At 48.3% G+C, this 17,252-nt stretch overlaps 1 protein-coding gene across 1 annotated transcript in view; it reads left to right on the plus strand.

Annotated features, from left to right (window-relative positions):
• The window catches only part of LOC142558283 (peroxidase-like), a 112,100-nt gene that overhangs the window by 20,297 nt on the left and 74,551 nt on the right, over positions 1 to 17,252 (plus strand). The window contains exon 3 of the mRNA XM_075670437.1: positions 1,382 to 1,492. Within this exon, the coding sequence (XP_075526552.1) occupies positions 1,382 to 1,492 (111 nt within the window). The remainder of the gene's footprint in view (positions 1 to 1,381; positions 1,493 to 17,252) is intronic.

Consider the following 17,252-nt stretch of genomic DNA (forward strand, 5'->3'; position numbering starts at 1 on the left):
CGTGATGTGATATAGAGAGTACCTTCCAGTAATAGCTAGGGCGACCTTTCTAATCTGCTCGTGTAATCCGTTGTGCCACTAGAGTACGTACTTCGAACTACGAAGTTCCTTTTGAGAGATGACGTTACAGTAAGGACCTGCCGAGTTATGAAAAGGGCTGCTATAGTTTCTGAATAATTGCCTACTATCCTCTGCAGACCAAAAAGTCAACAGTCAAACGTTCCTAAATTGTTTCGTGCAAGCAATTTGTGCTTGGGGATACATATTCTCATAAAAAATGCTGAGTACGAGCATTTCTAAAACGAACCATGGGGTGTTTGCGCATATGCACTTTTTTTAAATACCGTTGTTTGTGCTCTTTCTTTAAAACTGGATGCATATTTCAGAACACATTGCTAGTTCTTTTGACTGTAATGATGGCACTGACAACACAAGTTGATCACCACAGTGAAAAGAAGAAAGTGCGGTAATATTCAACAAGCTAGAAATACATTTGAAATTTTAAACCCTTCTTACCACATTCTCACTGCGTTATCTAGGACCTACACGAGCAAGATGCAACACAAGGTTCAAACCAATCTTACGGCTGCCCGTTGCTAATGTCACGACTGAGTCAGCGGTGGTGTGGCTTCAAAGATAACGTCTTCACACGCTGTTTATGTGCGGGAAGGTAAAGATAGCAAGACAAATTTTTCTATCATGTATACAACAAGCGCGTCTAATTTATAGACTTCGCTCGTTTCTCAAAACCCGGTTTAGTACAACACTAAGCATTAGCCGACCCTTCTGTGTTGCCGTATGTAGCAATCGGTTCCTCCACATACTCAAAGCGCTCATTCCCAAATATCCTTATTGCAGAATAGGACTGTCTTCATTCCAAATTGTTTTTGAGATCACTACTGTAGAGGGCTTTTAAATAAAGGTGGAAGTGTTGCCTTATTGACATGTTGCATATTGTGCTCAAAGCACGGTGCACAATACGCTGTGTGCCTCGTCGTTTTAACAGCCTTACCTGGTTTCCAACATAAAAATTGAGTGTTTGAATTTGTGTATTGTATACTGCATCATCCGGCAATGTATGCATGCTGCGGCCGAAGAAATAGGCAAAGAAACAGTGACCGTGTGCATTGCAGAGATACAAATTGGCGTAGTTTTTTAATCTTTGTTTGCTAATGGTTTCATAAATGCATAGAAGACGTTTGGCTTGGCAGCGACAACCATTGCCGTGAAAGGGCGCTCTTAGAAGCGCCTACTCAATCCTACAGTGCGGCGACACTATGGTATAAGTGCATTATTACCGCAGATTACTGCACGCAGCTGGTTTATCGTTCGCAAACTATACATTCTCTCTATGTCCTATCTCGTTTTACGGGGGACGCAGGTCTCATGCTGACTAAAGATATTGGCGGTGCCGAATACATTGTGGACAGCCTTCTGCCTTACGCCGACAAGTGCAGTCTCCCGGAACAGTACGCCTTTTGTTCGAGAGGAGGTAAGTAGGCTTTGTGATCTAGTATTAGGACTCAGTGTGACCAGTACGCTTCGTCAAAGAATACTCCAATAGTTTGCAAGGGAACAAGCAGGAATACACAGTTTCATGTTTGCTCCGCCAAATTCATTTGAGCAATGTCGTGGCGGCGGTGAAAATTCGAACACTGCCAATACTGTTAGTTGAGAATATAACTGATTATGCGCCGAAGTAGTCACCAGAAAACAAGCAATGCACGAGTCAATATAATGGTGAGGACAGATCGGTAGAATACGAACGCTCGGTACATTTTCACCGACCATTTTTACGAGGCGTGCCAATTAATATATAACCAAGCTCTTAAATAATGAATAATGCGAACGAAATAAGTGATGTTGTTCCGAGCTTATTTGAGAAGAGATGAGTAATATCTTCTTGATTGCACTCAATTATTTAAATAACCGAATAATATAACTTGGTTCGCTACTGTGCTAATGAGACGACATCAATTAATAAATTGTATACAGCTACAAGGAAACACTTACGAGTAAAGTTTCCACTAAAATTCAGTAAGTGTGCCTAAATATACCACCGAAAAAAAAGGCACTGCAACACATGACAAATAACAAATAGGGCCACAGAGGCCTCTGTCCGTTTTCTTGCTGTGGACGCCTTCGCATCGCGTATGCCTGTGTGAAAAGCATACCTCCGACTACAACGGCTCACACCCCATCTTGCGCCATGTCCCGAAGGATACATCTGTGCTGTTGTTCCTGCCTTCCACGTCATCCGCTGAAGCGGCGATTGAAATGGTTCATGTTTCCGTCCAAATCCATATAGTATTAGGCTGCTCGCTCTTAGCCTAAGAATGAATTGAAGTGGGGATTTTACCTCCGGGAGGAGTGTGACGGATACGCTGCGTCTCGATAAAAATGATGTCAGCGGCCAAGCTGTCACCCTGTGTTCATGATAACCTTGGTTATAGCCACAGTGCTATGTTCTTTCAGTGTTTTAAAACGATTTTCTAATTTGACCATTCACTATTTTCCTCTTGGTTGTCGCTTACTCGCCGGATATACTTGAGTATCTGGCTTGGAGCTCTTTGGCCATACCTGGCCCTTGCGCCGCTAAACACCACACATTCATTCATTCATTCGTTCATTTCATACTTGAGGATATATAAAAAGAACTTGGGCCAGTTTATATGTGCTGGCTGTTTTCTTGCCAAGCGTGAAGTAGCCGGCTAGAGGCACTTCACTCAGGCCGACCTCTCCACGTTTTAGCCACTGTAATTCTGTCTCTTTGGTATATGCAAGAGTAGACAAGTTGCTGTTGGCTGCTCTCAGGCCTGCTAGAAAACACCGGTCAGTGGATGTGTGCCACAGGATATCTATCCTTATGCGCCCATTCTTTTCCAGTCACACAGGATGGGCCTGTTATTGCAACACAAAGGGTATGAAAACTTAAATAATATATAAGGAACCTTCTTTACTTTGCGCCTTACTCTGGGTATGGCTTCTATAGTCGTCTTCTAGGCTAGTAGGCACGGCGATCTTGGAGAACTTGTCCACTGTCGATGAAGAATAAAAGCTTGGTGCTCGTCATATGACCGAAGCGCATTCTAACGACCGGAGAAGTAGCAGGCCAAGATGGTGCGTTTTGCTGAACAGGCAGTTAAACATTATGCCGTGAATCACGAAGGTGTAATGGTGTGCTAACGTATTGAGCAGATACAACGCACATGTTTTAATCCGTACGAACTTCACATAGATAACTCGTGCGCTTTCATAAGCATGTGCGCCGACGTAAGGTTGAACACCAAGAAACTTAAGTGCAAACATTTCACTAAGCTTTGCTTCGCATTTATGTTTGCGCTGCCTAATTTAATAAATGCACATTTAGAAGCAACATCTCCCCTAAGAATATCCTTCCTTCAGAAATTGACGAATTTTCACCACTTCATTACATTTTCTGCTTTCCCATGCAATTTGTACACGGTTGTCTCTATATATGGCCAATAGGAGTGACGAGCCAGCGCTAAGAAAGAAGTTACGATTGTGATGTGCGCACTGTACGATTCGGGCGCTGAAAAAGAGGAAGTGGAGACGCATGCTATAGAGTGTCCCGTCTAGCTGTCTGCCTTGCCGATGCTGTGCACTTCTTCAAGTGTCATTTCGGGATGACACTTGTGCGGGGGATAGTTCATCCGATTCCACAAGCCCCTCCTTGTAGCCTGAGTACCACTCCTATTGTACTGGATACGCGTGTCCACCAGGCCAGCAGCTCAATCCAAGGATTGCCTCTGGAGCGTGAACATATTGCAGAAACAATGCGGTCGCCCCCACGGACTGGTATGGAATTACTTTTTTTCAGAAGGAATGTGGAAGTCTCGACCGAATGTTATACAAGGTACGGCACAACGGCAACTCATTACCGGCTTCAAAAACTACGACTGTTGAAACTCTTCCGCCGAGACATCTTCGAAGAGGTAGAATACTGATTCGCTCAGTTCAAGCGCGAGAGGAACGAGTGGAGCGACGCGACAAAGTTGAAAAGCGTGCACACCAGCTTGGAGGATGGGGCTCGCAATGGGTGCGAGAACCGAGAAGAGCTTACCAAGTCGCGGGTCGAGATCCGCCATTCCATGCTAGAAACCTACAGCAAGGCTTATCGCCGCGAACGATCCGAACGGGCGCTCCACCCCCGCATCCATTTGCCGAATGAGAGCGGGACGTCATACGTCGAGAATGTGACGCGCTTCATTCGTCGGGGGAACGCAACCATGCCAAAAAAAAAAGAACCTATTCGATTTGATGCATCGAGTTAAAGAACAGCTATTTGCTGGCCTTGTTGGAAGCTTTCCGGAGACCGTGGCTGAATGTTTAACCGACCCACCACAATGGAGAAGATGCTACAGCTGCCCTGAGCTTTGTATGAGAGGCAAGTGAAAGCTGCTTCACCGACGGACCCGGGTGCCCTTGGAAACATTGACTTTCTTCGGGACGTTATCCTCTCTGTGGTGCGTGATGATCTTCGATGGCTGTTCTGCTCGCTTCGGCCTACGCTGCAGTTGCATTTCTGCTCTCGTGAGAAATTAAGTTTCGCAAGCGAACAAAGGTTCCGTTCCAAGTAGCACTATGCCGCCTGTGGCAACGCAACTGCAGCGTTCATTGTATTCGGAAGTTTTGACGCGAAGCTCTGTCACCCTGCGACGCGTTTGGTCACCACCACGTAATACGTCCAGCACCAGTCAGTGCAACCGACCCAAGTTAGAGAGGATCTACGCCTGCTCTACAGGAAATCTGACATCAGGCGTGCACTGCCGCGAAGCCGGTCATGTATACCGAGCGTGTCCCTACCGGTACCTCCGACTGCGACGTTTTGCAGCGGATTCACCAAGGTCCAGATATGTCGAAAAGCCTAGGGCGATTAATTAATACTTGAACAAGGAGAGCGTGCTACTGCTTTCGCGGTGGCAGTTGCGTTCGCCGTCTTACAGGCGATCTTACTCAGCTCCTCGATGCCCTCCAATGACAGCGCAGGGATGGTCGCCAAGCCCTCGCCCGTAACACCGACATTCGGGGGTGAGGCCACTGAAAATCGTCCGTGCAAACACCTCCAGTTGGTGTGAGTGCAGTCTATTCAACGCACTTAAACAACAACAGCAGCTGAACTCAGTGACCGACTTTCGTTAGACGTAGCTGTTGGGCTCAATGGACACCCTGTTAGGGCGTTATCGGACACGGATGCCGATTACTCAATCGTTTACGGGAAACTAGCGACGGAACTTTGAAATGTTATCTCTCCTTGGTCTGGGACACTAATTTGTATTGCTGACGGGCTCATTGTAGCACCGTTGGGTATGTACACGGCCCTAGTACAAATCCATGGGCTTACGCGATTTCTATTTTGACCTGATCTTGGTCGTCTACTTTCTGCGAGAGTATAGAGCCACCACAAACATCCGGGAGGTACCAAGGAAGGAAACAGAATCTACAGTTGCTGTTGCAGAGCGCTTAAGGTTTACGCTGCCAGTGTAACGTTACCGCCACGCGCAGGTATCCTGGTAGCAATGATGTGCGACGATCTGCGTCAATGCGAAGTTCCTTTAAAGGGCAATTTCTCTCGAATGCTCATTCACGGCGTATGTACAGCCCGCAGTCTCGTCATGCTCCGAGGTGGACGTTGAGAGCTCCTCGTGACGAAATTCAGCGAGGAACATCGGCACTGGTTCCATCGTACTACTATATTTTTCCCTGAGCTGATAGTTGACGTTGCTGAATGCTTTGTGTCTTTTGGTGAATTCCAATGGAAGATTCGAAGCAATAGCGGTAGCAGTTTTTCTGTTCCTTCCGAAGCAAGTCCATTGCATTGCGAGATTGAGAGTGCCTCCCGTATATTTCATTGCTGGATTGGGAGCATCGCCGCCGTTAGATCTACTCGACAGAGCAGCGCTCTCTACTGCGTGAAAGATTGAAAGGGTCGATCGGAAGTCGTACGATGTCAAGCCACCCACAGCCAACACAGTGCTATTGCGCACGCGCCCGCGAACAATAATCGCGGTCTCTTGGATACAATGAGTGGTGCTTCGCATCGTCAATTTACGGTGTTACTGCTTGCTGAGAGCGATGATTGACCTAGCTCAAGTTCCGAATCGACCATCGGCGACTCAAGCCACCAAAAAGCTTCTGAAGCTAGTGTATTCAGGCAAGCTCTCGGCAAAATGTTTTGGCCGCCGGCCAAAAGAGACCGAAATTTTCGCGCTTTGTTGACGATGTCGTTCGCCAGTACTCGGATGAAGAGGCAACAACGGCTTCTTTTCGGAAGTTCACATTTTAACACACTTTGCTTTTTTGATGGAATGCAGTTCCGAAAGCACTTCAGGCTGCCTCGATGTATTGCTACCAAACTGATCATGGGCTTTCCTGCGTTTGCGATGTGCCCGACACACAATCATGGCGGACGAGCGAGAGAAGCAGATTTAAATGTGGTATGAATTCCATTAGAGCGCAGGAGCCGAAAAAAATACATGAAGCTTATAAACACAACGCGCGCGCGAGTTCAAGCCGAAAACGCCGCAAACGAGGAAAAAAACTCGAAGAATACTGGGTGCTTTCGAGCACGAATGTGTGCTAGCGTCCAATGCCAATTTCTCTGACGGGAGTGCCTCTTTTTGAATCGCAGGTTACATTCTGTTGCCTTCCGTCACAGCGGATTGCCCCGGCGCAGAGTTTGTCGGTCTCTCCGAATCTGCCATTGGAATTCACTATTTGGCAATAGACGGTCGTCTGGCAATAGCTCGGTCGTCTGCTTCTGAAACCACGTTTACAATATGCACCCGCCAGTTTCGGTTGTATTGTAGCACGGCTTGCAGCGAATATCGGGCGCCGAAGATTTTCTTAGGGTTGGCACGCTGCGTAAAGGCAAGAAGTTATGCAACGCCGAATACGTGTACGCCGTTCAAGAAATAAGCGGCGAAGTTTTAGCGCTTTGTCAATCGCAAGTGAAGCGAGTCGCATACGAAGTTTACCTTCAGGTAAGGTTTGCACGCTGCTAGATTCAGGCGCACAAACGCGAGGAAATGCTTGCTATAAATGAATTCACAGCAGCGCTGAGCACACATCATGTGTACGGAACTGCTCGAGCACACGACGGTACGCGACGGCAGTGGTCCTTTCGCATGCCGCGATGTATACGAATTTCTCGAGCGCACGATCGTGCGCGCCTCTACGGCAGCGGTCTTTCGACATGCCGCGAAACGGCGGGCCTCCTGCAGTCTTTGTTGACTGCATGTCGCTAGACAATAAGTTATGCCTTTAGCAACTGATAAATAACTGATGCAATGCATATGAGCTCGCAGTAACGTCCGTGCGAATCGCGCTGTAGCGCGAGTTCGTGCGCTCCTCGTTGATGTAGCTTTTAATGACAGCGGTCGGACGTCAATTAGCTGCAATCAACACTAACTGGCTGCGCTGCGTCAACGTGGTGGCTTGAGGTCAAGGATGATCACATTTAACTCTCTAATCTGTGCTGCTCGTAGTGGGGCAGTGAATTGTCAACGAGTCAGCCCGACCATTTGTGTTCACTTGCACACACCTGGTCATTTCACCACTTTGCACCGGTCGAGTTGTTAATTGTCGCTGTGGCCGGATCTCGAATCGTGAATCACCAGCCATGCCCGCTGCTCTCTGGGTCTGCTATTTATAGTGATTATCTGGAGTCAGATGTTGAACTTGACCTGTATACTGTAGGCACACACGCGGGGTGGCTGGCCGAATTGCTTTTCTTGTTGCGCACAAAGTGGAGACAGCATATCCTGGTGTTCGGCGCTGGTTCCCACGGTTTGCCGTCGGGACTCTAGGTGCAAAAGACCGAATTTTAGCAACACAGATAATCAAGCAAGCTTCAAGACAGGTGAAGCAGTCAGCATGTCGCGAAATTTCCCTTACCCAGCGCGACGAACTGCAGTTATCCAGCGCGCCCGATGCTCCGCTCCGTGTGGCCTTGAAGGAAAAGAATACAATCTGATGTTGGGATTCAGGCCTTCTTGTTCATGGCAACACACGACGCAGCAATAATGATGGTGACGCTTTTTCGAGATTGAGCTAGGTTACTCCGGATCGGCGTCACCCATTACTTCTGCTTCCAGCATTACGTCGCAGAGCACACGGAGAGTCCGTTTTCGTTAAACTATAGGCTGCGGCCAGCTCGCAACGTGGTCTGTGAAAAGTGACGAGCCTTTTCGCGCTCGCAAAAGGGCAGAAAAAGTGCGAATCGACGCAAAACTCGGGCTAGAAACGTGCTTCGCCATAGCCAGGGCTCAATAGTACCCAAGCTAGTGCTACCCAGATAACTTTTCTTGCCGCCACCAGGCGCCGCTACTCTACCTCAAACTCCAGCACAAGATGCCCATACAACTGCCTAACCACGTTTCGGGGAAAGAACACAATGTGATTAATGCACAAGTCAAATAATTGCTTGATGATGGCGCCATACAACCGTCTCAATGCCCTTGTTCGTCGCTGGTGGTCCTCGTCCAAGAGGACAAAATGCTTCGGTTCTGCATTGTGGACAGTAACTCGCCTAGCGAAACAAAATAAGACATTTATCCGCTTCCGCGGATTGATCCAAGTTAAACCGACTGCGGCCAACAAGGTATTTTTTATTCCACAGATCTGAAAAGTGGATATCCGGAAATCGAAGTTGAAGAACGAGATCGCAAAAGAATAAAATGTTACCCCCGATAGCCTGTATGAATTTAAAGTGCTCCCATTCAGCCTGTATTCTGCACAAGCCACATGTCAGAGAATGATGGACACTGTTCTGAGCGGTCTGAAGTGGCACTGTTGTTTAGTGTACCTAGATTATGTCGTCGTGTTTGCGGCGGCCTTCAAAGAATATCCGAAGTATTTAGAGGTAGTACTTGAGGCCACTCCGCTCCGCCAACCTCACGCTAAAGCCAGAGGAGTGTCATTTCGGTTACGAAGAGCTTAAGTTTCTCCGGCATGTCGTGAGCGCCGACGGGATTTGGTCTGACCCTGACAAAATATCTGCTCTTCCTGCTTTTCCGGTTCCTCGTGACAAGAAAGCTGTACGCTGGTTTCTCAGTGTGTGCGTGCTATCGCCGCTTCATCGTTAATTTCTTCTGGATAGCCGAACCATTCGTGCACCTCACGCAAGATCACATACCATTCGTTTGGACTGATGGGCAAGATGGAGCTTTCAAGAAGCCACGGCAGCAGCTGCAAGAGCCGCCCGTTATTACTCACTTTGACGAGGACGCTGCCATCAATGTGCGTACCGACGCAAGCAACATCGCTCTTGGCGTTGTACTTGCTCAAAACTAGGAAACCGCTGAGCGCGTAATTGCTTACGCCAGTAGCACTCTTTTAAGCACCGAACTCAACTACTCCACCTCCATCAAATGGTGTCTAACCGTCATGGCCCACACATGGTGGCTAGAAAATTTCGACCTTATTCAACGGTCGCAATTTCAAGGTGGTGACATGTGACTACGCCTTGGGATGTTTAGTCAATTTAGGTGAGCTGTCCGGGTGACTCACGCGACGTAGCCTTCTTCTGTAAGAGTTTCATGTTACCTTCACCTAAATATTAGGCTGCAAACATGAAATTTCGGACACGTTGTTGCGCACTCCCATCGGACCTTGTAATGATGGCATGGACGAAGATGGCAGATTCCTTGAGGCTCTCACTGTATCTGACCAGTATCTGTCTTACAGCAGCACAAGATCACCAAATTATGCCCTCCCATTGATCACCTTGAAGGCAAGAAAGTTACAGTACCTCAAAACCTTTCTTGCAGTCTCTCGACCTTCTGCATTCCAAAATGTGTCCTGTACAAAAACAACTCTACTGCCAGCGGCAAAGAGTACCTGCTGGTTGTACTTGTCGAACTACATGATCACATTCTCCTTTCCTGCCATAATGGCTCCCCATCGAGACATTTCGGTTTTTCACGTGCTCTGGCCAGAGTAAGCCAAGCGTACTAGTGGCCCAGGCTTTCCAGTCAATAATAATAATATTTGGGGTTTTACGTGCCAAAACCACTTTCTGATTATGAGGCACGCCGTAGTGGAGGACTCCGGAAATTTTGACCACCTGGGGTTCTTTAACGTGCACCTAAATCTAAGCACACGGGTGTTTTCGCATTTCGCCCCCATCGAAATGCGGCCGCCGTGGCCGGGATTCGATCCCGCGACCTCGTGCTCAGCAGCCCAACACCATAGCCACTGAGCAACCACGGCGGGTTTTCCAGTCAAGCGTTACGCGCAAAGCTGCTGTGAGTGTCAATGCATAAGATCACCGTGTATGAAGCCCGGGTGTTTAGTCCAACCCATCGCATCCCCTAGCGCGCCGTTTAATTCAATCGGCGTGGATCTGCTGGGATTGTTTCCCTTGTCAGCCAGCGGAAACAAGGCGATAATTGTCGCTACAGACTATCTAACACCCTGCATCGACACGAAAGCTGTAATACGTGCCACGACTTACTAAGTTGCCTAGTTTTTTTTTATAGATTACATACTCCTCAGTCATGATGCCCATCATACGACATAGCGGCAGACGAACTGCCGTTGGGCAGAACTGATTCGAGACGTCTTCAAGTTGAGCAGCACACAGCCTCGTAAGGTGAATGCCTATCCTCCGGAGACCAATGGACTGACAGAAGGGTTAACCAAAAGCATTGCGGACATGCTGTCTATGTATGTAGACGTTCAGTACAAAACATGGTAACAAGTCGTGCTGTACGTTATATTCGCGTACAACACTGCCGTTCACGAAACCACATGATTCATGCAATTACGTCATCTCTACGGGCGTGAGGTCTACATCACGCCAGACGCAATGCTTCCAACGACATGGACGCTTCACTTCCGATGCCGAGCAACTTAACACTCTGCGGAAGCTCCTCAACTCGCGCGCATACACATGACGAAGCAGCAGGGTACAGACACCCTAAACTACAACCTTCGACATCGGCAAGTCGAACACCAGCCAGGTGCCCTATTCTGTGTGGGACTGCGATCCATCGCCAGGTGTTACCTGATAGCTCCTTAGTCGATACTTTGACCCTTACAAGCTGCCACGCCGCGTTAGTGAAATAAACTACGAGGTCGTTCCGGACGGTGCCGCGCAGACTAGGCGTCGATCGCACCACTCAGAGATACTCCACGTTGTTCGCATCAAACCGTATTTCGTGCGTTAAGGCAGCGCAGTCCCGACCTCACGCGATTTCTGCACCTTCGCTTCTCAGAGCGCCCAGTGCTATCCTGCGCTTCATGTGCGCCCAATACTCTGTTGTTCTTTTCTTTCTAGTTTAGTAAGCATCAGGTTGATCTTTCTTTTTTTTTTGGTGGGGGAATACTGCAACTAGGTGTCACAAGTCATCGTTAAGAAAGGAGTTACGACGGGGACGAGCTCTCTGCAAGATGCGGGCTCTGATAAAGAGGAAGTGGAGACTGAAAGCGCAGGCTTTAGAATATCCAAGCCATTTTGTCTAGCTGCCTATATTGCCGACGCTGTGCAAATCTTCAGGTGTCATTTCGTGACAAGTTCCAGCAGCAGCTCCACAAGATTGTGGAGGTGCTGGATTGTGGAAATACTTCTCGTCGATGGACCTCAAGTCTGGCTATTGGCAAATAGAAGTCGACGAACGAGATCGCGAAAAGACCGCGTTCATCACCCCAGACGGCCTCTACGAGTTCAGGGTTATGCCATTTGGACTGTGCTCGGCGCCTGCAACGTTCCAGCGCCTGATGGACACGGTATTAGCAGGATTGAAGCGGCAGACCTGTCTCGTTTACTTGCATGACGTCGTTGTCTTTGCCGTGAGTTTCGACGATCACCTTAGGCGGCTTGTAACATTATACAGGCCAACAAGTCATCAGGGCTCACTCTGAAGCCAGAAAAGTGCCGCTTGGCTTACGATGAGCTTGTGTTCCTAGGCCACGTCATCAGAAAGTCTGGAGTCCGCCCCGACCCGCAGAAGACAGCTGCCATCGCAAAGTTCCCACAGCCCTTCGACAAGAAGGCAGTGCGTAGATTTCGTGGCATGTGTGCTTATTACAGGCGATTTGTCAAGGACTTTTCACGGATAGCTGAGCCGCTGACACAGCTAACTAAATGTGACGTCGATTTCAATATGGGAAACGCCGCAGGCCGACGCAATTCAACAACTCAAACGACGCATGCAGTCGCCGCCCGTACTTGCGCACTTGTACGAGCACGCCGATACCGAAATACACACCGACGCCAGTAGCCTAGGCATCGGTGCCGTCCTAGTCCAGAGAAAAGATGGACATGAACACGTGATAGCTCACGCTAGCCGGTCGTTGTCAAAAGCGGAAGGCACTTATTTTACAACCGAAAAGGAATGTCTTGCTATCGTTTGGGCTACAGCAAGATTTCGCCCTTACATATATGGCAGGCCATTCAAAGTGGTCAGCGACCACCACGCGTTGTGTTGGCTAGCTAACTTAAAGGACCCTTCAGGACAGCTGGCACGGTGGAGCATCAGACTACAAGAATACGACATCACTGTAACATACAAGTCCAGACGAAAACACTCAGATGCCCATTGCCTATCACGCGCCCCCATTGACCCGCCGCCGCAAGATGACGAGGATGACAAAGCCTTCCTTGGAGTAATAAGCGCGGTAGACTTCGCCGAACAGCTACGAGGAGACCCGGAGCTAAAACCCTAGTCGACTATTTGGAAGGGCACACCGACGTTGTCCCTAGAGCATTTAAGCGCGGACTATCTTCGTTCAAGCTTAAAAACAACCTACTCGCGAAGAACTTCTCACCAGTCCGCACCAACTACCTTCTTGTTGTTCCGTCCGCGCTGCGTCCAGAAGTACTGCACGCCCTACATGACGATCCGACCACTGGGCACCTCGGTTTCTGCCGGACGCTATCGAGGATACAAGAAAGGTATTACTGGCCACACCTAACCGCCGATGTCGCCCATTACGTCAAGACATGCCGACACTGTCAGCGACGCACCCACCACCTATAAGGCCAGCGGGATTACTACAGCCGATCAAGCCTCCTTACCGACCTTTTCAGCAGATCGGGATGAACTTGTTGGGACCGTTTCCGACATCCACTTCCGGAATAAGTGGATCGTCGTGGCGACGGGCTATCTCACCCGCTTCGCTGAAACTAAAGCTCTACCGAAAGGCAGTGCCGCCGAAGTGGCGAAATTTTTCGCACAGAGCATCCTGCTGCGACATGGTGCTCCAGAAGTCCTCATCACCGACGGAGGAACAGCTTTTACAGCAGAGCTCACGCAAGCCGTTCTGCAGTACAGCCACACAAGTCACAGGAGGACGACTGCCTACCATGCGCAGACGAATGGTCTCACTGAGCGCCTCAACAAGACCCTCGCCGACATGGTAGCAATGTACGTCGACGTCGAGCACAAGACGTTGGTTGCGGTTCTGCCGTACGTAGCATTCGCTTACAACACGGCGGTGCAAGAAACAACACAGCTCACGCCATTTAAGCTGGTTTACGACAGGAACCCGACGACGACGCTCGACGCCATGCTGCCGCACGTCACTGACGAGGAAAATCTTGACGTCGCTACCTATCTCCAGCGCGCCGAAGAAGCCCGACAGCTCACCCGCCTGCGGATCAAGAACCAGCAAGATACCGAGAGCCGACACTACAACCTCCGACGACGCATCGTCGAGTACCAGCCCGGCCACCGTGTTTGGGTATGGACCCCGATACGCCGACGAGGACTCAGTGAGAAACTACTGCGACGCTATTTCGGACCCTACAAGGTCATCGGACGTATTGGCGCACTGGACTATGAGGTCGTGCCAGACGGCATTTCGCATTCACAGCGACGCCGCGCACGATCTGAAGTGGTCCACGTGGTGCCCCTTAAACCCTTTTACGGACGCTGACGAACTTCCTTATTTTGTTGTTTTCTTTGCTACGAGTGCTTTTCTTTATTACTTTTGTTTGTTTGCAGCATCGGGTCGATGCTTTTTAAGAGGGGGTAATGACACGTGTACTTATCTTTATCGGACGACCACGTTTCGCGGCCTAACAAATTTATCGCACACCGCAGGACGAGCCTGCATGTATCCGAAGTTTCTGGAAAGTTATCGATGCTTCTATTCGCTGTCTGTTGTCGCCGAACCTTATGTTATCTGATTTCATTGCCTGACGCGAATGGCGTAGAACTTTGTGGAAGGCACGCGGGTCCCAACGATTAATCTGGAATATTCGACGATTGATGTATAAAAGCCGACGCGCTGGACCCATCGATGAGATTTTCGACGATCGCCAACCGTGTTCGCCGCTATCGTTTTTTTATAAGTGTAGCCTGTTTTGTGGGCACAGGTCGCCCAATAAAAGTTAGTTTTGTCGTTCACAGTCTTGCTACTGTGTTATTCAACGTAACCACCACGTGACATTATGATCCACATGGTAAGGATGGAAATGGCGTTAGAGCGAATACCGGGTTTATTTTTTCATTCAATTAGACGGGTAGAATGGTAGAACAGCAGCGTTCAGATTTGGTTTATGTGGACGACAGTCAAAATAAGCCAATTATGAAGTTGTGACGTTCTACGTCTGGCTAATATTTGTGAACAGGAAGGCGAGAATTTAGGTCTGAAATTTAGCGTTAAAAACCAGGTGTTATGGTACTCAATGAAGACAGTGAACAGGCAGTGTCAATACAGGCCTGGAAACATCTCGAGTAATAGAAAGTCGCTGTTTTTTCTGAAAAGCGAAGCATCGATTGCGATAGCTAATTGGCAGGCAGCCGTGTGAATTAAGGCTAGTACTTTTATCGGCCTTATGAACTTATAAGCATTCGCTTGTTAACTAAATGAATTAGCTAGACGTTAGCACTCACAGTAAACATAAATACATCACACGCCATGACTAGGCACACTCGCTGTTAAAGCGCTGGTGTGACGAAAAGGGGCAGGAGCAGCGAGCGAAGTTATCTTCGTGCTGTCTCTCGCTTCAACGCAAAGTGAGCGCCGGGAACACTCAACGCGCACAAAGCTACGAGCCGCCGACGCACCTAGACTGCCGCACGGCAGATCGCTCTCAAGATACGGCCGGGCGACCGCACGCAGTTGCCACATGGGCAGTTGCAGCCGAAGTAGAATCATCTTAGTCGCACGATGACGGAACATAAGGCGCATGACATATTCGCCTAATTAATGCGAGCATCATGTAAAAACGTGCGCGGTGAACGCGGAGCTTCCCAACTATTCTCGTCGTTTCGTTGTGACGCTGGCATCTCCGTATGCAGGGAAACTGGTCCTACACCTTTATGAGCAATTGGTGCCGCTGGTTCTAGAGCGCAAACATCACAGTGGAACCTCCCGTTCATTTGCAAACAAAGCCTGTGTTAGACCTAAAGTTACACATAAAATTGGTTTGCATCAATGAGCACCTTCCTCCATCTTTTTACGCAGTTTTCAAATCAGTATTAGGCAACAAACTCGTGGACCACTTTATTCTGCAGAGAAGGTGAAGGGGAGAAAGCCTACGCACATTAGTCAAAATCAGTTACAGTTCATAATCAGCAGCTAAACCTCGCAAAATATATTTTCTGCGCCTGAAAGAAGCGTGCACTGACAATGCTACGCACTCTCAGTACTCCAAGAACAGCACGTCTTACGTTTTTAGCACCGCATAGGACAGCATACAGAGTACGCACTGCATAGTTTTATACAAATGTTGACTATAGCACAATCAATAAAACAAATCTGAACGAGCACCAAGTGCATGCACTCATGCATAAGCTTACCGATGCGTGAGCTCCGTACACCGTTAATAAAGAAAGAAGCTCAGTTTAAACGAATTCACACCTCAGTTCCCTTAAAATTATTGTGTAACATAAAACAAAACAAAAGCAAAGTTTTTCAATGACGTTGCTAGCCAGCAATTTTAGGCATAACATGAGAAATCAATGACGAATGCCTCGCCGTGGCAACTCGGCGGCCAACTGTGAAAGGGACAAGTGTGCTGAGTCGCGGAAAAGATGAAAACATGAGAAAAGGGCACGAAAAATACCACGTGACGACGCTCAAACAATTGGTAGACGCAGACGTTCTCTCCTACCTCTTCTGGTGCTCCTCGTCGGAGGGCAGCAGTAGGGTAAAAGTATACCGGTACCTTTAGCTTTATTGAGGTGGCTTAGTATTATCGCCATTGTAAGTTATACGGAACCTCACGGCGACGCCTTCGCCGACGGTAGAAATTCACCTGGAGTGTCCATAAAACTGTATCGCAATAATATAAATACCTTTATATACGGATAAATGAATTCACTAGATATAAGGAAACATTGGAAAAAACAATGACAGTAAAGGGGAAGAGAAAAGCGGCCATAATGAAGCACAGAGCACTACGGAGATACAATGGACACGGAGGCTCCGGGGTATGCAAAGATGCAGTGGCTCCAGAGCTTACATTCTGGAAATTAGATGGTTTCCTTGAAATCAGGATTACAATCAGGACTCGATGGCAACCAAAATCAGTGGTACACCTCGTAGTGGGCGCTCACGGGAAGACTACAAATGAAGCTGTACATGGATCTATGGGCTTTCCAAGTTATGAAATGAAGGAAGCTCATAGTAAAATTGATTCTCAAGTAAGACTGAGGGATATAGTATAAAGTAAATGACTGGGAGAGTGCTCAGATATTTGTGCAGGAAAAACATTGATTCACAGTGGAGGAAAAGTACTAGGAAGCTCAGCAGCAAGTATGCGACCACCATGGTGGGCAACATGGAAACAACGACAGCAAAGTGGAAACTCCGAGAGGCTGCTACAGTAAAAAAAAGCAATTTATGACAACTCAAACGGAAGCTCATTACTTTTCGAAGCGAGGTAAGGATTCCTTAGGACACGCATCTATAAAGCGAGATATCAGAAAGAAGGAGCATGTGCTTGCATCCGTAAAGCCAGGGAATCGATGGAGCATGTTTTGTTAGAATGTACAAATATCTACCCTGCGGTAAATTTAGGCACATGTGGCCTGCTTGAAGCCCTGGGGTCCTGCGAGAACAGGGGGAAAGCAGACATGTCCGCAACAGAGATTTGTAACAGCCGATAGGAAGATTGGTGGAAGAAAAGCAGGGAAACGACAAACAAAGGAGGCGTACAAAAACAAAGTTCCCAAATAGCGCTTCAGGAAGTTTGGGAACGCGAATTTATTGTGTTTGTGTGTGTGTGCGTGTGTGTGTGCGCGCGTGCGTGCGTGCGTGCGTGTGTGTGTGTGTGT

Source organism: Dermacentor variabilis, chromosome 9, assembly GCF_050947875.1.
Source record: "Dermacentor variabilis isolate Ectoservices chromosome 9, ASM5094787v1, whole genome shotgun sequence".
Lineage (NCBI taxonomy): Eukaryota > Metazoa > Arthropoda > Arachnida > Ixodida > Ixodidae > Dermacentor > Dermacentor variabilis.